At 43.0% G+C, this 17,194-nt stretch overlaps 1 protein-coding gene across 1 annotated transcript in view; it reads right to left on the bottom strand.

Annotated features, from left to right (window-relative positions):
- Positions 1–17,194, bottom strand: part of MTHFR (methylenetetrahydrofolate reductase) — a 299,098-nt gene that overhangs the window by 176,111 nt on the left and 105,793 nt on the right. The window contains exons 5-6 of the mRNA XM_044075243.1: positions 16,996–17,189; positions 3,346–3,596 (exon numbers count right to left, since the gene is read on the bottom strand). Of these exons, the coding sequence (XP_043931178.1) occupies positions 3,346–3,596; positions 16,996–17,189 (445 nt within the window). The remainder of the gene's footprint in view (positions 1–3,345; positions 3,597–16,995; positions 17,190–17,194) is intronic.

Below are 17,194 nucleotides of genomic sequence, written 5' to 3'. Positions count from 1 at the left end.
ATGACCAGAATTTACATGTGGAATGTCCTTTATTGCTCTAAGTGTAAAACATGTAAATGCAGTTTATGTCAGCCTGGGAACACCAGGAAAGTGTAAAAGATTATGTAATGTTTTAGCAGAACTGCAGTTTCAATTTAAACAGTGAGAACCAGAGATTATTAAGCATTTTTGTCTGACTATCCAACTCACAGCACTGCCTCTTGCTCACATGTAAGTTATTTTAGAAGTGTGTTTTCTTGTAGATAGCTAGAAGCTATAAAGTTTAGATTAAATGTTTTGCTGTGATGTCAGAATTGTACTACTCATTTAGTTTAATTATTTCTGTGTGATCTCTGAAATTTTGACTAGCACTGTAAAGTATTGTCTTGTGGTTTTAATTATTTAAAATTAAATATTTTAAAACCCTTTTAACTGTGGCTGTTTTGTGTAGAGATAATCTAAGCTCTTAAGAGTACTTGTATGCCTTTGGTAAAATTGTACAAAGCCACTCCTATAGCTTTAGCCCTGGGCTATACTACCAATTGGATAATAAATATTGCACAGTAATAATTGGGCACCCTTTTACGGGCCTTTGAGTAGCTAATTATTAGCTGGTTTATGGCAGGGTACTATCGTATAGTCTGGGTAAAAGGGGCACAGCTGGAGAACCTGTGCCAGCCTTCCCCAGAAGTGTCTCTATGGTTGTGTAAACTCTTATCTCAAAGTGTGGGCGTGTCAGCTACTTGGGCAGGGACATGAAGCATTGGTTGGACAGAGAGGGTGCTGGAGATTTTAGCTTGCCCAGCTAGGTTGAGATCTGGACCCTACAGCTGTGCCAGTGGGGAGTCTTATTGGGGACCTGGGGAGCAAGGGAGCGACCAGCCCCTGACTGACTGTGATCTCTGTGTGCTGCTCTTAAGGGAAATTGCACTTTACTGTGTGTGTATTTGTTATCCTTTCCTCATGAGACACCCTCTCTGGTGTTACTGGTGAGGACTGAGGCTCCTTGATTGCTGGGCCAGGGCACAGGCATCACAGAAGCACTCTGCTTGACATGGAGAAGGAGTCTGTTACGCAGATGGGGGAGTCTCTGGGACACAAATCTGTCCCGCCAACAAGTCCTATTGATGTCACAGACCAGGTTGAGGTTGCGCATGTGGGTTACTCGAGTGGAGCTTAACTTGCGGATATGCAGCAGTCCCATCAAGGCAGGTCTGAGAGTGCTTTGTATGCCAGACAGAGGTCACCTCTGAGGAGTCTGTATGAAACTGAGTAAAGGGACAGGGCTTTTAGCCTATCTGTGTAGGGTACATGTTTGAAGCCCTGGATTCTTCTGATGAGGAACATCTGTGGTATCTCCAGCTGTTTCATGTGGTTTGTGAGGTACATGTCGAAGGGGGCATTATACTCAATAATTGCCCTTATAAGGGAAGAATACAGTTATGTTATGACCTCCTTGTCCCTGGTTGAGATACCCTTACTTATGAGGTGGGCCATGTAGAAAGCTTTCCATACAACGGAAGCAACATGGTGGTCAAAAGTCAGGTTGCTATCAACCTGGGTACCCAAATCCCTCACAACTGATTGCGTGCTTAGGATGTTAATGTGATATGTGGGGACGTCACTCTCCCCAAAGCCCTAGACGAAGACAAATCTGTGCATACAGCCTACTTAGACTTGGCCAAGGCTTTTGACACAATCCCCACTTAGGCAACATTGAAAAACGCATCCAGCTTGGGGTCAACCCACATACTGGTTGCAAACTGGCTCACAGACAGAACACATACAGTCAAAACAGGGGACTCCACCTCCAACCAGAAGACCCATTATCAGTGGTGTTCCACAGTGATCGGCTCTAGGGCCCCTAATGTTTGGAATCTACATCTCAGAAGTACAGGCAAAAACAAAAGGTCTGTGGCTGGCAAGTTTGGTGAGGACTGCAAACTGGGAGCAGTCACTGAGTCCCCAAAGGATGTCAACATTCTACAAAAAGGACTTACACAAACCAATGATTGGTGCCAAAGTCATGGTCTTAAACTCAATGCAAAAAAATGCATTATCGGCCCCTTTGGCAAAGGCGATGTCCCTGCAGATTACCATAACACCCTAGGCTCTAAATCAGTGGTAAGAGATTTGGGCACAAAGGTGGTCAGCAACCTTACTTTTGATCACCATGTCTCCATAGTGGTGATAAAGACCTACATTGCTCACCTCATAAGCAAAGGCATAGCTTCCAGAACAAAAGTTATAACCCCCCGTACTCTTCCCAGGCCAATAAGAGTACAATGCTCCCATTAGCTGTACATAAACAGGCACCTACAGCAACTGGAGAGACCTCAAAGGTTCCTCACAAAGAAAATTCAGAGTTTTCAGCATATGTCTTGCATGGACAGACTGAAATCACTGTCACTATACTCTGTATTGAATAGACTACTCAGAGGCGAGCTGTGCCTTGCATACAGAGCAACCTCTGATCCTGCCTTAATGGAAATGCTATACATTTGTAAGTCAAATGGTACACGGTTCATTTGCTCTAAGGACTTTAACCTAGTATGTGACATCAATAGAACCTGCTGGAGAGACCTGTAGGTCTCCCCAAGGTTGCCTCTCCTCTGGAATAAACATCCAGTACAGGTTAAACACAGCCCCTTGTTAACTCTTTTTAAGCGTATCTTGGACAATTGGATAGGAAACTGCAAATTCACCCCAGGGGTTTCACATGTGTCCCTCTTGGATAGGGGCAGTTGGTGCAGATTTAGATCTGCTTATAACATAGACCGTATCTCTAGATCCTTAAGGGAACAAGGGTTGAACTTGGCTAGGTTTGTAAGGGCGCTAGGGCCATTAGCCTCGTAACCTCCTATGAACCTAGAAATAACCTGTTAATCATTGTACACCCACCTTGAAAGTCACATATTTAAAGTAAATGAGCAGTAAAGAAGCTATATTCTATAGAAATGGGTATGACTTCTACCTCTGATTATAAATACACCAAAACTCATGGATCATTCATAAATAAATGCAACACCATCAAGCTGGGATTTGTCTGGGCAACAAAAGCTAATATAAAATTATAAGTAATTAAATGTAATTCTGGATGGACTTCCTTACCAAAGGCAGTAGTTACCAGATACTTGAATCATTTCTACAAAAAAACAAATGCTAGACAAGTTTGAAAAAAAAAAAAAAGAGAGAGAAATCTGGACTTTGGGTAAATTCTCAGACAGTGTAAGAAGGCCATCTCTTGCACAGTTCATGGATCAATATTTATTCTATGAAGACAGCTAGCATGCAACACAATGTGTGGTGCTTTTTGCAAGACAACAATGTTGCAAAACATTATACAGACAAAAAAAATGGCCTCACCTGGGGTCTTCGTTCCACATTCCTAGCCTTTTCAATATCTCTATAGTGGCCACCTCGCGGTTCAGGGTATAGAAATGTAGTCCATGCACCACACCGCTATCCAGAAGAGATTTGCACATTTGTACAGCCAATTCTATTCCATAATTCCTGATGGCAGCATCATTTTCTTTAATGGGTTCAATAACATCCTTAATCTCTTCTGGTATCTCTAGTCTGGAGAGTTTCACTAGCTGTTGTAAGGAGTGGTAACCCTAAAAACAGGGGAGAGCAACATAAAATGATAGGTCTCTGTAAATGTAAAATATTATTATTCAATAATCAATGGATATTGATGAGAACATTAGGTACTTATCATTAGAAGGCATAATGGTACCAGAAACATTTCACCTGCAGACGAAAAATAACAAATGCAAGTTTGTAGCAGTAGAAGTAGGGTGCATAGAGAAGTGTTTGAAAAGAACAAATAAAGGATGGTGAATGCAATAGATGAACTGCTGGTGATGGAGAGATGTCATATAAGGACTGTAGACTGTTGGTGAAGATAAATGGGAAAAGGTAAGTCTCTGCATAAATGCATAAACTTGCAAGAGGAAACAAACTACTGCAGTTTCAGAAAGAGGTTAAGAAAATAAAAGAGGCCAGGAATTTAATTGCGTTTTCTAAAATAATAAATAAAAAGGTAACTGCAAGAACAGTAATTGGTCAAAAAAGAAATGCAGAGCAATATAAGATAAATGAAAAGTTAAAACAGAAGGTTAACCCCTCTGAAGGTACCTCTTCCCAGACAAAATTTAAATCCAAGTAAAACACTGCCATGCAGTTCGTGTAGAAAATCACCGCTATTAGCTGTTAGTGCAATGCTTTCTTTTTTTTAGTCCAGGTTTGATTCCCCAGACTCCATATGCCTACTGTGTAATTTTCAGCAAGTTACTTAACCAGGCAGTCACTGGGGCAATTGATAAATCAGTACAGGCTCCTCAATGGTCTCCTACACTGCATACCTAGTAACTACATACAAACTTGTACACTTAAGAAACCAAATAAAATCAGAAGATGGGAGTGCTTTTTTTTTTTTTTTTTTTTTTTTTTTTGCAGAAATTCAGCTTAAGTTTCATGTAGAAAACTTTACTATAACCAATTTGCATTGTAAAGGAATAAAATGGGGGCAAGTCATGGAATGCCATGCTTGAATATACAGTGCAGAAATTGTCAACTCCTTTTGAAACTTTTTCCAAAGATAATAAACCCAAAATATTTGTTAAGATAAAACAGCTGCTTCCACACCTACTAAAAATTAGAAATTCACATGCTCAAGGTTATCGCTGGTCAAAAAAAATAGCACGGTTTGCTGATGAAATATTATATTCTATTTGACTAAACATGAACAGAACCTCATTCGGTTACTGGATGCAATGAAAGTCCAGTTCTTGGTGTAAAAAAATAAAGGTAAAACAAAAGGAATAACTATAAAATCATATTCCTACACATGAACTGGTACAAAACTATCTCCATTTATTGGAAAAATAACAGAATTAAACATCTGGGTATTTGGATTAAAAGCATTGTTGGCAATAAACAAAACTTTGAAAGGGACTAAAAAATAATTAATCTGAATAAAAATGCTTACAGCTCCCTAGACATTGCAGGACTTTTTTTTGTTCAGCTAGTTTAGCCCAATGACAAATTATGGGTCACACTAAGAAGAAATAAAACAATTCATTTGAGAGGGGAATTCAACAAGAGTCAAGCAGGAGAAAAGTACAGTTTTGTACCTACCATAAATGTAGATGTTCGAGTGCACATACTGCTGCAGTTATTACACTTGGGTTATCCTGCCGTCAGGCGGGTCCTCGGTCGGCCGAATTCCAAAGTCTTGGTCCGGCGTCAGTTGTCATCGCTTCTTCCCTGATGTCAGAGCGGCAGGGGTATATAAGAGGCAGCCGAAGCCATTTTCTTCAGTTTTTCTTGCCCCAGATGTCAGGTGCCCCCAAATAGGCAGGCAATACATGATGTTATGCAATCTTACATAAGTAGATAAAGCCAATCAGTAATTGCAAGCAAATACACCATATAGGAATACCCCAAGTTGGATGTATGCTAGAGGTGTTTGTCCTAAGCCCTGTCCTGAGGGGATGGAGGGAGGGTAACCTGGACTGCAGCAGTATGTGCACTCTAACATCTACATTTATGGTAGGTACAAAACTGTACTATGTTCATCGTGCCATACTGCTGCAGTCATTACACTTGGGTAAATCCCAAAGCTATGGAAGGGTGGCTGGTATTAAGCTGAATAAGGAGGGGCTAGAATGCCCTGCAGGACTGCGGTGGCAAAGCCCGCTCTAGATTTAGAGTATAGTGGCAGGTGGTAGTGCTTGGTAAAAGTGTGCACTGAACTCCAAGTAGCTGCTTCCAAAATGTCCTTGGTTGGGACCCCCCTGAGATATGCTGCTGACGTAGCTGTTGCCCTGGTGGAGTGTGATCAGATGTATCCTGGCACTGTTTTCCCATGAAATGAATAACAAAAGCGGATGCAGTGGGCTATCCATTTTGAAATAGTCTGTTTGGAAATAGCCTTTCCTTGAACACCAGCAGCATAAGACACAAAAAGTTGTTCAGATTTTCTGAATGACTTTGTCCTGTCCAAATAGTATCGAAGTTGTCTGTGAATGTCCAAGGAGTGTAGTAGTCTCTCCTTCATTCTGGGGGTTTGGATAAAAGGTAGGTAAATGGATAGCCTGATTCAAAGCCACATTGGATACTACCGTTGGCATGAAGGTAGGGTTGGTACGTAAAGAGACTGTCCTGATGGAAAATGAGGAAAGGTTGCACTGCCATAAGGGCCTGTAGCTCCGAAACCCTGCGTGCTGAGGTAATAGCCAAAAGCAGAGCTGTTTTCCATGACAAGTATTGTAGTTCTGCTGAGGAGGCAGGTTCGAAAGGAGGCAATGTTAATTTTTCCAGTACGAAGTTAAGGTCCCAAGCTGGGGCTGCTGGTTTTCGTGGGGGACTTATATTTTTTGCCCATCTGAGGAACTGTCTTGGTAAAGGATGTGAGAATAAGGGAGGATCCGTATTGTATTGGGCTGAAACAGCTGAGGCGTGGATTTTGATTGATGAGAAGGAAAGGCCACTGTTTAACATCTCAGCTAGGTACTGTAGAATCTGAGGTACATGTAATGTCCAAGGATTTTGGCCTTTTGCTTGGTTCCATGCACAAAAACGCTTCCATTTGTCTGAGTAAGCTTTTCTGGTACTGGGTCTCCTGCCCTCCAAGATGACATTCTGGACCTCCTTTGAGAGGAGTGTAGATTGGTAAGTTAAGGTATTTTCCATGCAGCTAGATTTAGAGTCCTGAGCTGACTGTAGAGGATCTTGTAATTTTGCTGAGATAACAGAAGTGGGAATTGAGGTAGGATCCAAGGTGGTGAATGAGACAGGTTCTTTAGGAGCGGGTACCAGTGCTGACGAGGCCAGTCCGGAGCAATGAGAATCATTTGTGGCCTCTCTGTTCTGACTTTTAGTAATACATTTGTCAGTAGAGGTAGAGGTGGGAAGGCATAGGTTGTCAATGTTGTCCAACTGAAAGATCGAGCGTCCACTTTCCAGGCCTGTGGATGATAGGTCCTTGTGCAGAATTTTTTCAGCTGGTAGTTGCTGTGGGAGGCAAATAGATCTATGTCTGGCTGTCCCCATTTTCGTGTTATCATTGAGAATACTTGAGGGTGTAATTCCCACTCGTGAGGATCTGTCATATTTCTGCTAAATTGTCTGCCAGTAAGTTTTCCTTTCCTGGCAGGAATTGCGCTTGTACTTGTAAGGCCAATGCTGTGTTCCACAGGGTCATTGCCTGTCTGCACAGGGGGTAGGAATGTGTGCCCCCCTGCTTGTTTATGTACCACATAACTGTGGTGTTGTCTGTTCTTATTAATAGTTGGCCTGGATGCAATAGGTCCTTGAAGGCTGTAAGAGCATTTTGCACTGCTAGCATCTCCTTTTGGTTGATGCGAAGGTGCATCTGTTTTTGTTTATGTACCACATAACTGTGGTGTTGTCTGTTCTTATTAATAGTTGGCCTGGATGCAATAGGTCCTTGAAGGCTGTAAGAGCATTTTGCACTGCTAGCATCTCCTTTTGGTTGATGCGAAGGTGCATCTGTTTTTGAGACCATCTTCCTTGAATGCACTGACCTGCCATGTGTGCTCCCCAGGCATAGTCTGAAGCATCTGTTGTGATGGTTTGACTTGCTTGAGGTATGCAGAAAGGGAGACCCGTGTTTCTTTGGCATGCTTGAGCCCACCACAAGAATTCCTTTTGAAGGCATGGAATGAGTGGTATAATTGTTTCCAGGCTGTGTTTGTGTTGAGACCATATGTTTTTCAGGTACCATTGTAGTTTCCTCATATGCAGCTTTGCAAATGGTATTAGTAGAATGCAGGATGCCATGAACCACAAAGCCTGCAGGATTTTCCTTGCAGTTAGCTGGGTTAAAGTTGCCATTTTTCTGAAGTATTGAGACAGTTGCCCTTGCTTGTCTGATGTGATATAAACCATCTGGGCCGTTGTATTTAAGCTGGCACCCAGGAATATTATTTGTTATGAGGGTATTAGTTTTGATTTCTTTGTTTACTGTGTACCCTAAGCAATTTAACACTTTTATTACAAATGTCAGATGCTGTAGTAGAATGTCCTTGCTGTCTGCTTGGATCAGGCAGTCGTCCAGATATGGGTAGATTTGTATTCCTCGTAGTCTGCAAAAAGCAATTACTGATGCCAGGCATTTTCGTAAATACTCTGGGCGCAGTAGAAAAGCCAAAGGGCACTGCAGAGAATTGATAATGCGTTGTACCTGCCAGAAATCTGAGGTATCTTCTGCAATTTTGTCTAATAGGGACATGCAGGTATGCCTCCTTGAGGTCCAACGTTACCAGCCAAGACTCCTTGCCCAGCATGGGAAGAAGCTGCTGTAATGTGAGCATCTTGAATTTTGGTACCTCTAAATACGTGTTCAGGATAGATAGGTCTAAGATGGGTCTCCAGTTTTTGTCCTTCCTTGGTACTAGAAATAGTCTTAAATAAAAACCTTGACCTTGTTCTTTTGTAGGTACCTTTTGAATTGCTTTCATATCCATGAGAGCGGAAATTTGTTTTTGTGCCTCTGCCCATTGATTTTGTGGCAGGTTTGGCATGCCTTTCATTTTTGGAAGGGTATGAAAGTGGAATCTGTAGCCTCCGTTTATGATGTCCAGAATCCATTTGTCCTGTGTAATATTGTGCCAATTGTCTGAAAATAAGGCCAGTTTTCCTCCCAAAGGTGCTGCCATTGAATGTTTGTTTGGCAGGTGTAGGGGGAAGTCATTGAGCTTGTTTCCTGAATGGTTGAGGCCTTTCTTCTCCACCTCTTGGAGTTGTTGTTTGCCATGGTCTAGGCCTGAAAGAACCTTGTGGTTGTCCTCTGCCCCTGGGGCGTCTGTACCTACCCCTTTGGGGTCTGTCAGTGGCTGGAAAGGACCAGTTTTTTGATGGCCAGTTCCTGCTGAAGCGAGGAGGTTGTACCTGCAAGAAATCTTTAACTGTTTGCATAGATTTTGCCTTTTCTTCCATTTTCTTTAAAACCTCCTCTGCTTTGACACCAAATAATACATTTTTTTGCAATGGTGCATCCAATAACTTTGCTTTTACATGATCTGGTAAGGTTTGCTCTTTTAGCCAAGCATGTCTACGTATCAGAGCCGGTGACAGCTGCTCTACATGAGGCCTCCAATGCATCAAAACCACACTGTAAAAGTATGCTTTCCCACTTGTTCTGTTCCATGCAACAAATCCTGAATCTCTTAAATCTGGTTGATCTGTTTGTGTCATCTTAAGTTTCAATTGGGAGATCAAAAACTGCTGGTATTTTAGCATGTGAAATTGGCAGTTTAATGCCCTCATGGCTAAAGTGGCAGAAGTATACACCTTCTTCCCCCATATTTCTAATGCTCTGGAATCTCTTTCTGAAGGTAAAGGATTTTTAGCAGTAGAGGCCTTAATCCCCATCGGACCCTGTGAAATGGTTTCTGGGTCAGCAGCAGGGCTTTTATATAAAAACTGGTGGGAATCAGGGACCCGGTAGTGTCTGTCTGGTTTAACTGGGGCAGGAGGCAAGGAGTCTGGATTCAGACTGGCTTCTGCAAAAACATCATCCAAAATATCCAAAACAGGAGGAATAGCAAAGGGCCTATGCTGAGGAAGAAGAAGAAACTCCTGGAGCCTTTTCTTAGAATCTGAGTAATCCTGTCCTTCCCAGTGGAAGTGTTCCCTCAAGATATGCAAGGTTTCCCCAAAGAAATAGTCCTCCGGGGGGGAAACCGAGGGAATGGATTCCTCTGCATCAAAATCTTCATAGGGAGAATAGGAGTAATCCTGGTCCTCAGAAATACCTGAGGTAATGGAAGCTTGATCTGAGGAAGGGTAGTCTTCCTCCAACCTGGGTCTTTTTTCTAAGGGGGGCTGAGAACCCCTGATAAGAGTAATTAAATCCTCAGCCATCCTGAGCATCTGCTTTTTAGGCAAGGGTTGCTAAGAGGAGGTCTGAGGAACCTGTTTCCTAATTTTCATAGGGGCCTTGGATTTTGAGTAAGATTTAATGGTAATAGACGTAGGCTTGAAAACGCCTTCAGAAACTGAAGGCCTAGCTAAATTTTCTGGTTCCCCGCCAAGAGTGGCGTCGGTGTCTAGAGAGGTAATGGGCTCCGGAGGGCCTACAACTTCAGATGGTGAGGTCACCGGTAAAATAGATTCAGCAGTAGTCAGGGGCTGCGAAGGCACCTCACTGAGAACCGGAGATCCAGTGGCAGGCCTAAGAGTGGTCTCGGTATCCGTTTTGGGCCGCGGATGCCTATCTTTATCCTTGCGTTTTTTCGTAAAAACTGGTGTCGGAGTATCTGACTACATGCTGTAGTTAAATGTTTTGCCAAAATAATGAAGGGCGAACTCCGCCCGGCGTTTTATAGTGCGTTTATTGAACCTAGCACAAAAGCGGCAGCCCGAGACGTTGTGGTCTGGGCCTAGGCAAGGAATACAGTATGAGTGAAAATCCTTATGCGGTATTTGCTTCCCACAAGAAATGCAATTATTAACTTTGTCTGACATCGGTCTGAGGCGAGAAAAGTTTCCCCAACGGGGTACTTAGCTTTAAGAAGACTTTGGCTGAAATCCTTTTCGGAAATCTCAGGAGCTGGCCGACCGGCACTTGCAAACTGCTTCTGCTTTGGGCACCGCGCGGCAAGAAAGACTGAAGAAAATGGCGTCGGCTGCCTCTTATATACCCCTGCCGCTCTGACGTCAGGGAAGAAGCGACGACAACCGACGCCGGACCAAGACTTTGGAATTCGGCCAACCGAGGACCCGCCTGACGGCAGGATAACCCAAGTGTAATGACTGCAGCAGTATGGCACGATGAACATCTGATTTTTACAAGTGCAATAAGGAGGACCAGGAACTTCCTGGACTGACTAAAGCCTACTGGAGGAGGCTAATGTACGTCAGAGTTTGGCAAATATAGAGTAAAACAGAAAAATATGTTAACTCAGGGGGTACTTCCTGCAGATATAGAGATACTGACACTACAGTTTCTTGAAGAAAAGGAGAATCAGAGCAAACCAACGCTAAACTGGGTTTACCAAGTAACCAAGTCAGTACTGAACATTAGGCAATGAAAACAGTAAAAAAAAGGGAGTGTGCTCATTAGACTGACGGCATCAGTTAACAGCCTAAAGAAAGTAGGCTCAAGATGGAGAACCAAGACAGAGCATACTGACGGAGGAGGAAGAACTATAAAATGAGGGAAAGCAAGGGAGCTTTCAGATTTACAAATAATTACCCTTTCATTGACCATTAGCAGAGATAAAAATTATGAATAGTAGTGAAGGAGACTTACCAGAACTTGTGAAATGTATAATAGGTTCATCAGTTGGTACTACGCTATCGGCCCTAGGGCCTATACAAGCCTAGCCATAACAATTCCCTGGATATTACTTCCCTGGTCCCCTGTCTAACAAGGTGAATGGCGTGATCCCTGGGGTGAATTTCCTATCTCCCATCCAGTCGTCAAGGTTCTTTTTGAAGAGGGCCAAAGAGGCGCTCAGCTTGACATGTATGGACAGTCTGTTCCACAGTATGGGAAGTCTCTGGGTCAGGAACCTATCCCTCCAGCATGTTTTGTTTATTGTGATGACCAGGTTTAGATCCTTGGAGCGTGGGGCTCTGAGGGATTGGGATTTCTTTAAGTGTAGCATGTCCAACAGCTCTGGGTTTGACATGGCCTTGTATGTTAAGCAGAGATCGCCTTTGAACAGGTGATATGCGGCAGAGTATAGCTGGAGTTTTTTTTAGACGGTCAGCATAGGGCATCTGCTTTACACTTGGGATTCTTTTAGGGAGGTATTTCTGTGGCCTTTCCAGTTGTTGCAGATGTCTTGTGAGGTACATACCAAATGGGGCATTGTACTCTATAATGGGTCTAATAAGGGATAAGTACAGTGGGACAATGACCTCCTTTTTTCTGGATGAAAAGCCCTTAATGATGAGGTGTGCCACATAGAATGATTTCTTGACTATTGCGGCGATGTGGTTATCGAAGGTGAGACCACTGTCCACTTGTGTCCCTAAGTCCCTCATCACACTTTCGGCGTTTATTGTACTGCCACTTATGTGGTAATTCACGGGTACATGTTTTTTCCCCAAAGGGGATAACCATACATTTCTTGGCATTGAGCTTGAGCCCATGGCTCTGGCATCAAGCATCTGCTTCTGTAAGACCCTTTTGTAGAATATTCACATCATTTGGGGATTCAATAATGGCTCCCAGTTTACAGTCATCAGTGAACTTTGTTAGCCAGAGTCCCTTAGTGCTGGCCTGTACTTCGGAGAAGTAGATGCCAACAAGAGCGGTCCCAGGACTGAACCCTGAGGTACACCATTTGTCACTTGTCTGGAGCTGGATTTTGAGTCGGCTACTTTTACAGTATGGGTTCGGTCAGTTGGCAACCCATCGAGCGACACAGGGATTAATGCCCAGCTTAGCAAGTTTATCTAAGACTCCAGAGTGGGGGATGGTGTCGAAGGCCTTGGCGAGGCCCAGATAGGCTGTGTGGACTACCTTGCCCTCATCCACGGCTCTGGATACTGATTATGAGAAGTCAATCAGGTTGAGGAGACAAAAATCGGCCCTTTACAAAACCAAACTGGGTGGGGTCCAGCGTTTGAAGGTTGCCAATGTCTTTGTTTATAAGTTCCATGATAATGCGTTTCATGGCTTTGCAAATCAGGCTCGTCAGACTGATGGGACGATAGTTCCCGGGATCCAAGGTGGATCCCACCTTGTGGAGTGGGATAACTGTAGCTGTGCACCACTCATTGGGCACGAAGCCTGAGGTGAGGCTATGATTAAAAATGACACTTGGGTGAGGTGCCAGTTCATTTTGTAGTTCATGTAGTACACAGCCTGGGATGTCGTCTGGTCCTATGGATGCTGTATTCTTAGCTTTGGAGAGTGTGTTTTTTACCTGTGTGGCCATTATTACCGGAATTTGGCAATCTTCTGGTATTGAGATTGGCCCTTTAGGGGGTGAGAGGGGGGGTGAAGTTGGCACTGAATCGATCTGCCAAAATATTGGCAATATCCTTGGGATCAGTTTATTTAATGCCATTCTGTTGTAGCTCAGAACAGATCTGAGCATTGCCATTTAGATTCTTGACATAACTATAGAATGCCTTGTGGTTGTCCTTGGAATCTTTGGCAATTTTATTTTCGTAACTAGCTTTGAAGGAATTTATGAGGTATCTCAGCTTCTTACTGAGGCTGGTAAGGGAGTATTTTGCATCCTGGGATTTTCCTCTTTTCTGCAACAGTTTCTTCCTTCTCTTGTATAGTTGTTTATGGCAGGGGACCACCAGATTGGCTTCTTTTTTTTTTTTTTTTTTTGGAGGAGAGCATCTTGGTTCTATTTGGAATAGCACGATTCATGCATGGGCGGATGTGCTCGTACAGTGCCTTAGTGTAGGATTCAGCAGTCGAACTTTCAGTTCCCATCTGCATGGGTGTCATAACGTTTGCCACTTCTGACTTGAGTAGCATGAAGTTAGCTTTGGAGAAGTTTTTTATGGAGGTTTCCCTACTGGGGGATGGGGTGGGATGTAGACGTCAAGGGTGATTAGCTTACAGTCAGAACTGACCAACGAGGGGGTGACCACTGGCGTGGAGCATCGATCTCCCATGTTGGTAATGACCAGGTCTAAGATATTTGAGCCCTTGGTGAGACTATGAATTAGTTGATCCAGGGCATTGGAATTTATGAATTCCAAGAATTGTTGGGCTACGGTGTTGGTGCCAGAATAGTTTTGCCAATTAATGGCAGGGTATTTGAAATCACCCAGTATTAGGGTGTTTGGTTGTATCTTAATATTTTCCAGTATGTTTAAAAAAGTGTAGTGAGAATCTTGGGGCATGGTGGGGGATCAGTAGCAAGCTACAATTTGGATTGCAGTCTTACCTAGTATTAGTTGTACCTGTAGAATTTCAGATGCATTGTGTTGGGCAACTAGCCTGGAGGTGTGAATATGGACACTTCTCTGCCTTTAGTGTTTCGGTCCTGGTTTGGTGGCCGAAAAGTACGGTAAGAGTTGTAGCCTGGTATTGCAGGGGTGTTCTCTGGAGCCTAGAACCAGGTCTCAGTTACTGCATGGATATCGATGTTCTCCATTTTTACAAGTGCCTCGAGAGAGTGCATTTTGAGGTTTAGACTTCTAGCATTCAGTAGCATTACCTTCATATTTTGCATGCTTATATCGATTAAGGTGGTGATTTTGTCCTTTGAGCCTTGCCTAAAAAAGGCACTCTAGGAGTGGCAAGAGCCTTAGCCAGTAACCTGAATCCCAGGGGCAACAGGTGCAGACCATTTCTGGCAAAGCATCGTGGTCTGTCGATCATGTCATTCCAGGCAGACAGATGCTGGATCCCCTTTGAATGACACTAGAAACGTAGCCAATTGTTGAAGTCAATCATTTTGTCCTTGTACTGTGGTATCATTCTGGGCGAAGGCAGGATGCTACTCAGGGCTAGGGTCATACCTGCCTGGGCCACATGATCCGAGAACCAGAAACTTAGCCAATTGTTGAAGTCAATCATTTTGTCCTTATACTGTATCATTCTGGACAAAGGTAGGATGCTACTCAGGGCTAGGGTCATACCTGCCTGGGCCACATGATCTGAGAGCTCTTCCATGTCTCTTTTCATGTAGTCCAGGGAGGTACGTCATTCACTCCAACATGGACAATGACAGAGTCATATTTGTACTTGTTGTGGAGTGACTTGAGTGCATGTGTGATGTGGTGGATCCTGGCACCCGACAGGCAGCTGACTGTGATTTTCTCCTTGTTCAGCCTGGTGAGTGGGACATCAGTGTGCCTGACTATAGAGTCACCTATGACTAAAGTGTTGGGCACATTGTCTTGCTTTAGGGGCTGTTGTTGGGTGGCACACTGGTGTTGTGAGCTATGTGACACTTTGGTTGTGATTGGTGTTTGTTTGCATTTCAGCTTCGGAGGTCCTTGTTGCTTGGGCAGGTTAATGTTAAGGACCTTTGCATAAGTGGGTTTAGTGTTACTATGTGTGGATGTTGGAGGTGTGAGTTTTGAAGGGCTATATGTTGCTTGAGGTGTACTGCAGGTGTTAACCTTCTCCTTTTGACTGTCTAGCACAATCTTGGGTGGAGAGCGCTTTGCTTCCAGTTTGGCTATGTAAGTGCATCTCTCGCAGGTTGTAGTGTTGGGTGGTAGGAGAAGGTTGTCTGTGTACATGAGGCAATTGCTGCATTGCCCCAGTATGCCCAGATTCACCAGGTGGACAGGAGAAATCACCAGAAGCTGACCATTGAACATTCCTGGTTCAGTGTTTCTTTTGTAAAGTACAAGAGCTGTTTTCCCTTACCTTGGCAAGGTACTTTGCAATTATAGGCTACGATTAATTTCTCCTTATTAACAAGGAGAGTCGAGTGCTTGTATCAGTTTAAGGCTTCCTAGTGCTTTCCAGCAGGTTTTATAGCAAGTGCTAGTCAGACATTCAGATTTTAGTGCTACTACTTACAAACCAGCTAGTTCTAAGGGAAAGTTTGAAGAGGAGACTTTCTGGCACCGGGAGCAGTTTAAAGAGCTAGACTAATACACTAATAAAAGTGCAGGAGAGTCGAGAACTAGCAGATCCGAGGGAAAAAAAAATTGAAGAGTACCGCTAGCATACAAAAAGTCCAGGATACAGCAACAGAGAATAGAACCTTGACCAGACATTACAAGAAAAAAAAATAAGTAGGGAATATGTTAATGCATGACAATTATAAAAGTTATTCTGAAGAAAGTCGAATATTCTAGGAGAGCAGAGGCAATGAGGTTACTGGGTAGCACTGGTAAGAAATATGTAAAAGCTCCAAATATGCATCAAGAGCTGCGGGATTCAGAATGATCTGTCTGGAAATGTCTACCTAGGTATTTCTACACTATTATACTCATTCCATTTACTTCCCTTGTTCTTTGTGATCTTTGTCTCATGTTGATTAGGTTGGATGTTTGATACTTTTTGTAAGCAACTAATCTTTTTGTAATAAAGTTGTGGATTAATCCTAGGAGCGGCAGCTCGTTTTCTGGACATGTTCAAAATTAAACTATAAAGGGGGGGGGGGTGCAGAGCATTTTGACTCAATGAGCTGGAGGGACCCAGACATAAGGGATTACTAAAGCTTAGTACTGCTGGCACTGGCACTTCCAGAAAGTGGAAAACTATACAAGAACCATCCATTGCTGAAGAATCGAGTATCATGAATGGTTTAAACACAATGGAACAAATCCAAAATGAAAAGAGGGGACAAGTCACATCTGCATATTGTGGAAGCACTTCAAGCACACTAGTTATTAATTTCAGACCAAGAGGAAATAAGTGACATCCAAGTTGACAGGTACAGGGTGAGCAATAATATAACAGAAATAAATAAAAACATAACTAGGAGAATGGATTGTTATACAGAAATCTGCTCTATGATATATTTGTGAGATGTACATTTTGTTATAAGAAGAAAATGCGAACATCAGAATGTATAAGGAATTAACACTGTTGTAACCTTTCCTATAGTGTAGCATTAGTATGTTAAAGGAAAGCAAAATGTGCTAAGCAGCACTAACTTAGGACACAAGTTCTGTAAATTAATATCCTGATGCAAGAGGGTCTCAAATTACGAAATAATGGAACTAAAATTGTTCTACACTCCTACACAAAACTGGTTACATGCATTAAATCAATCTTCATTTTGGCAGGAGGACCCCACGTTATTTAATTCAGACAGTTCAACAGCAACCTTAAGCTTGGACAGGGAGCTCTCTCTATTACATGCAGAAAAATTGCTCATAGAGATACTACAAGCCTTCCTCTACCCTGTAGACTGCTAGAACATTAAATCCCTCTGCATTCTGTGAAGGACTGTCCTGCAAAATGTTAAATCTCCAGTTTTGATGCATTGTGATCCTGCTACAAACTAAATGATAAAGTCAATATGTGAAGCACAGCTCAGCCATACTGTATACACATTCTGGACAAGCCATAACACAGAAATAACTGAAATATACCTGAATTGGGAAGATTCCAGGTAATATGGGGCAGACTATTCCAATGGCTCGACAGTCTTTTAAAAATTTTAGGAAGGTCTCAGCTCGGAAAAATAACTGAGTTACAATAAAGTCTGCCCCAGCATCTACTTTCTCCTTCAAATGTCTGAGGTCTTCTTCATAGCTAGCTGCCTCAGGGTGACCAGTAGGATAACCTACA

The sequence above is a fragment of the Protopterus annectens genome, chromosome 1.part1 (assembly GCF_019279795.1).
Source record: "Protopterus annectens isolate FY-2018-M chromosome 1.part1, PAN1.0, whole genome shotgun sequence".
Classification (NCBI taxonomy): domain Eukaryota; kingdom Metazoa; phylum Chordata; order Ceratodontiformes; family Protopteridae; genus Protopterus; species Protopterus annectens.
This window is presented reverse-complemented; position numbering and strand designations above follow the sequence as displayed.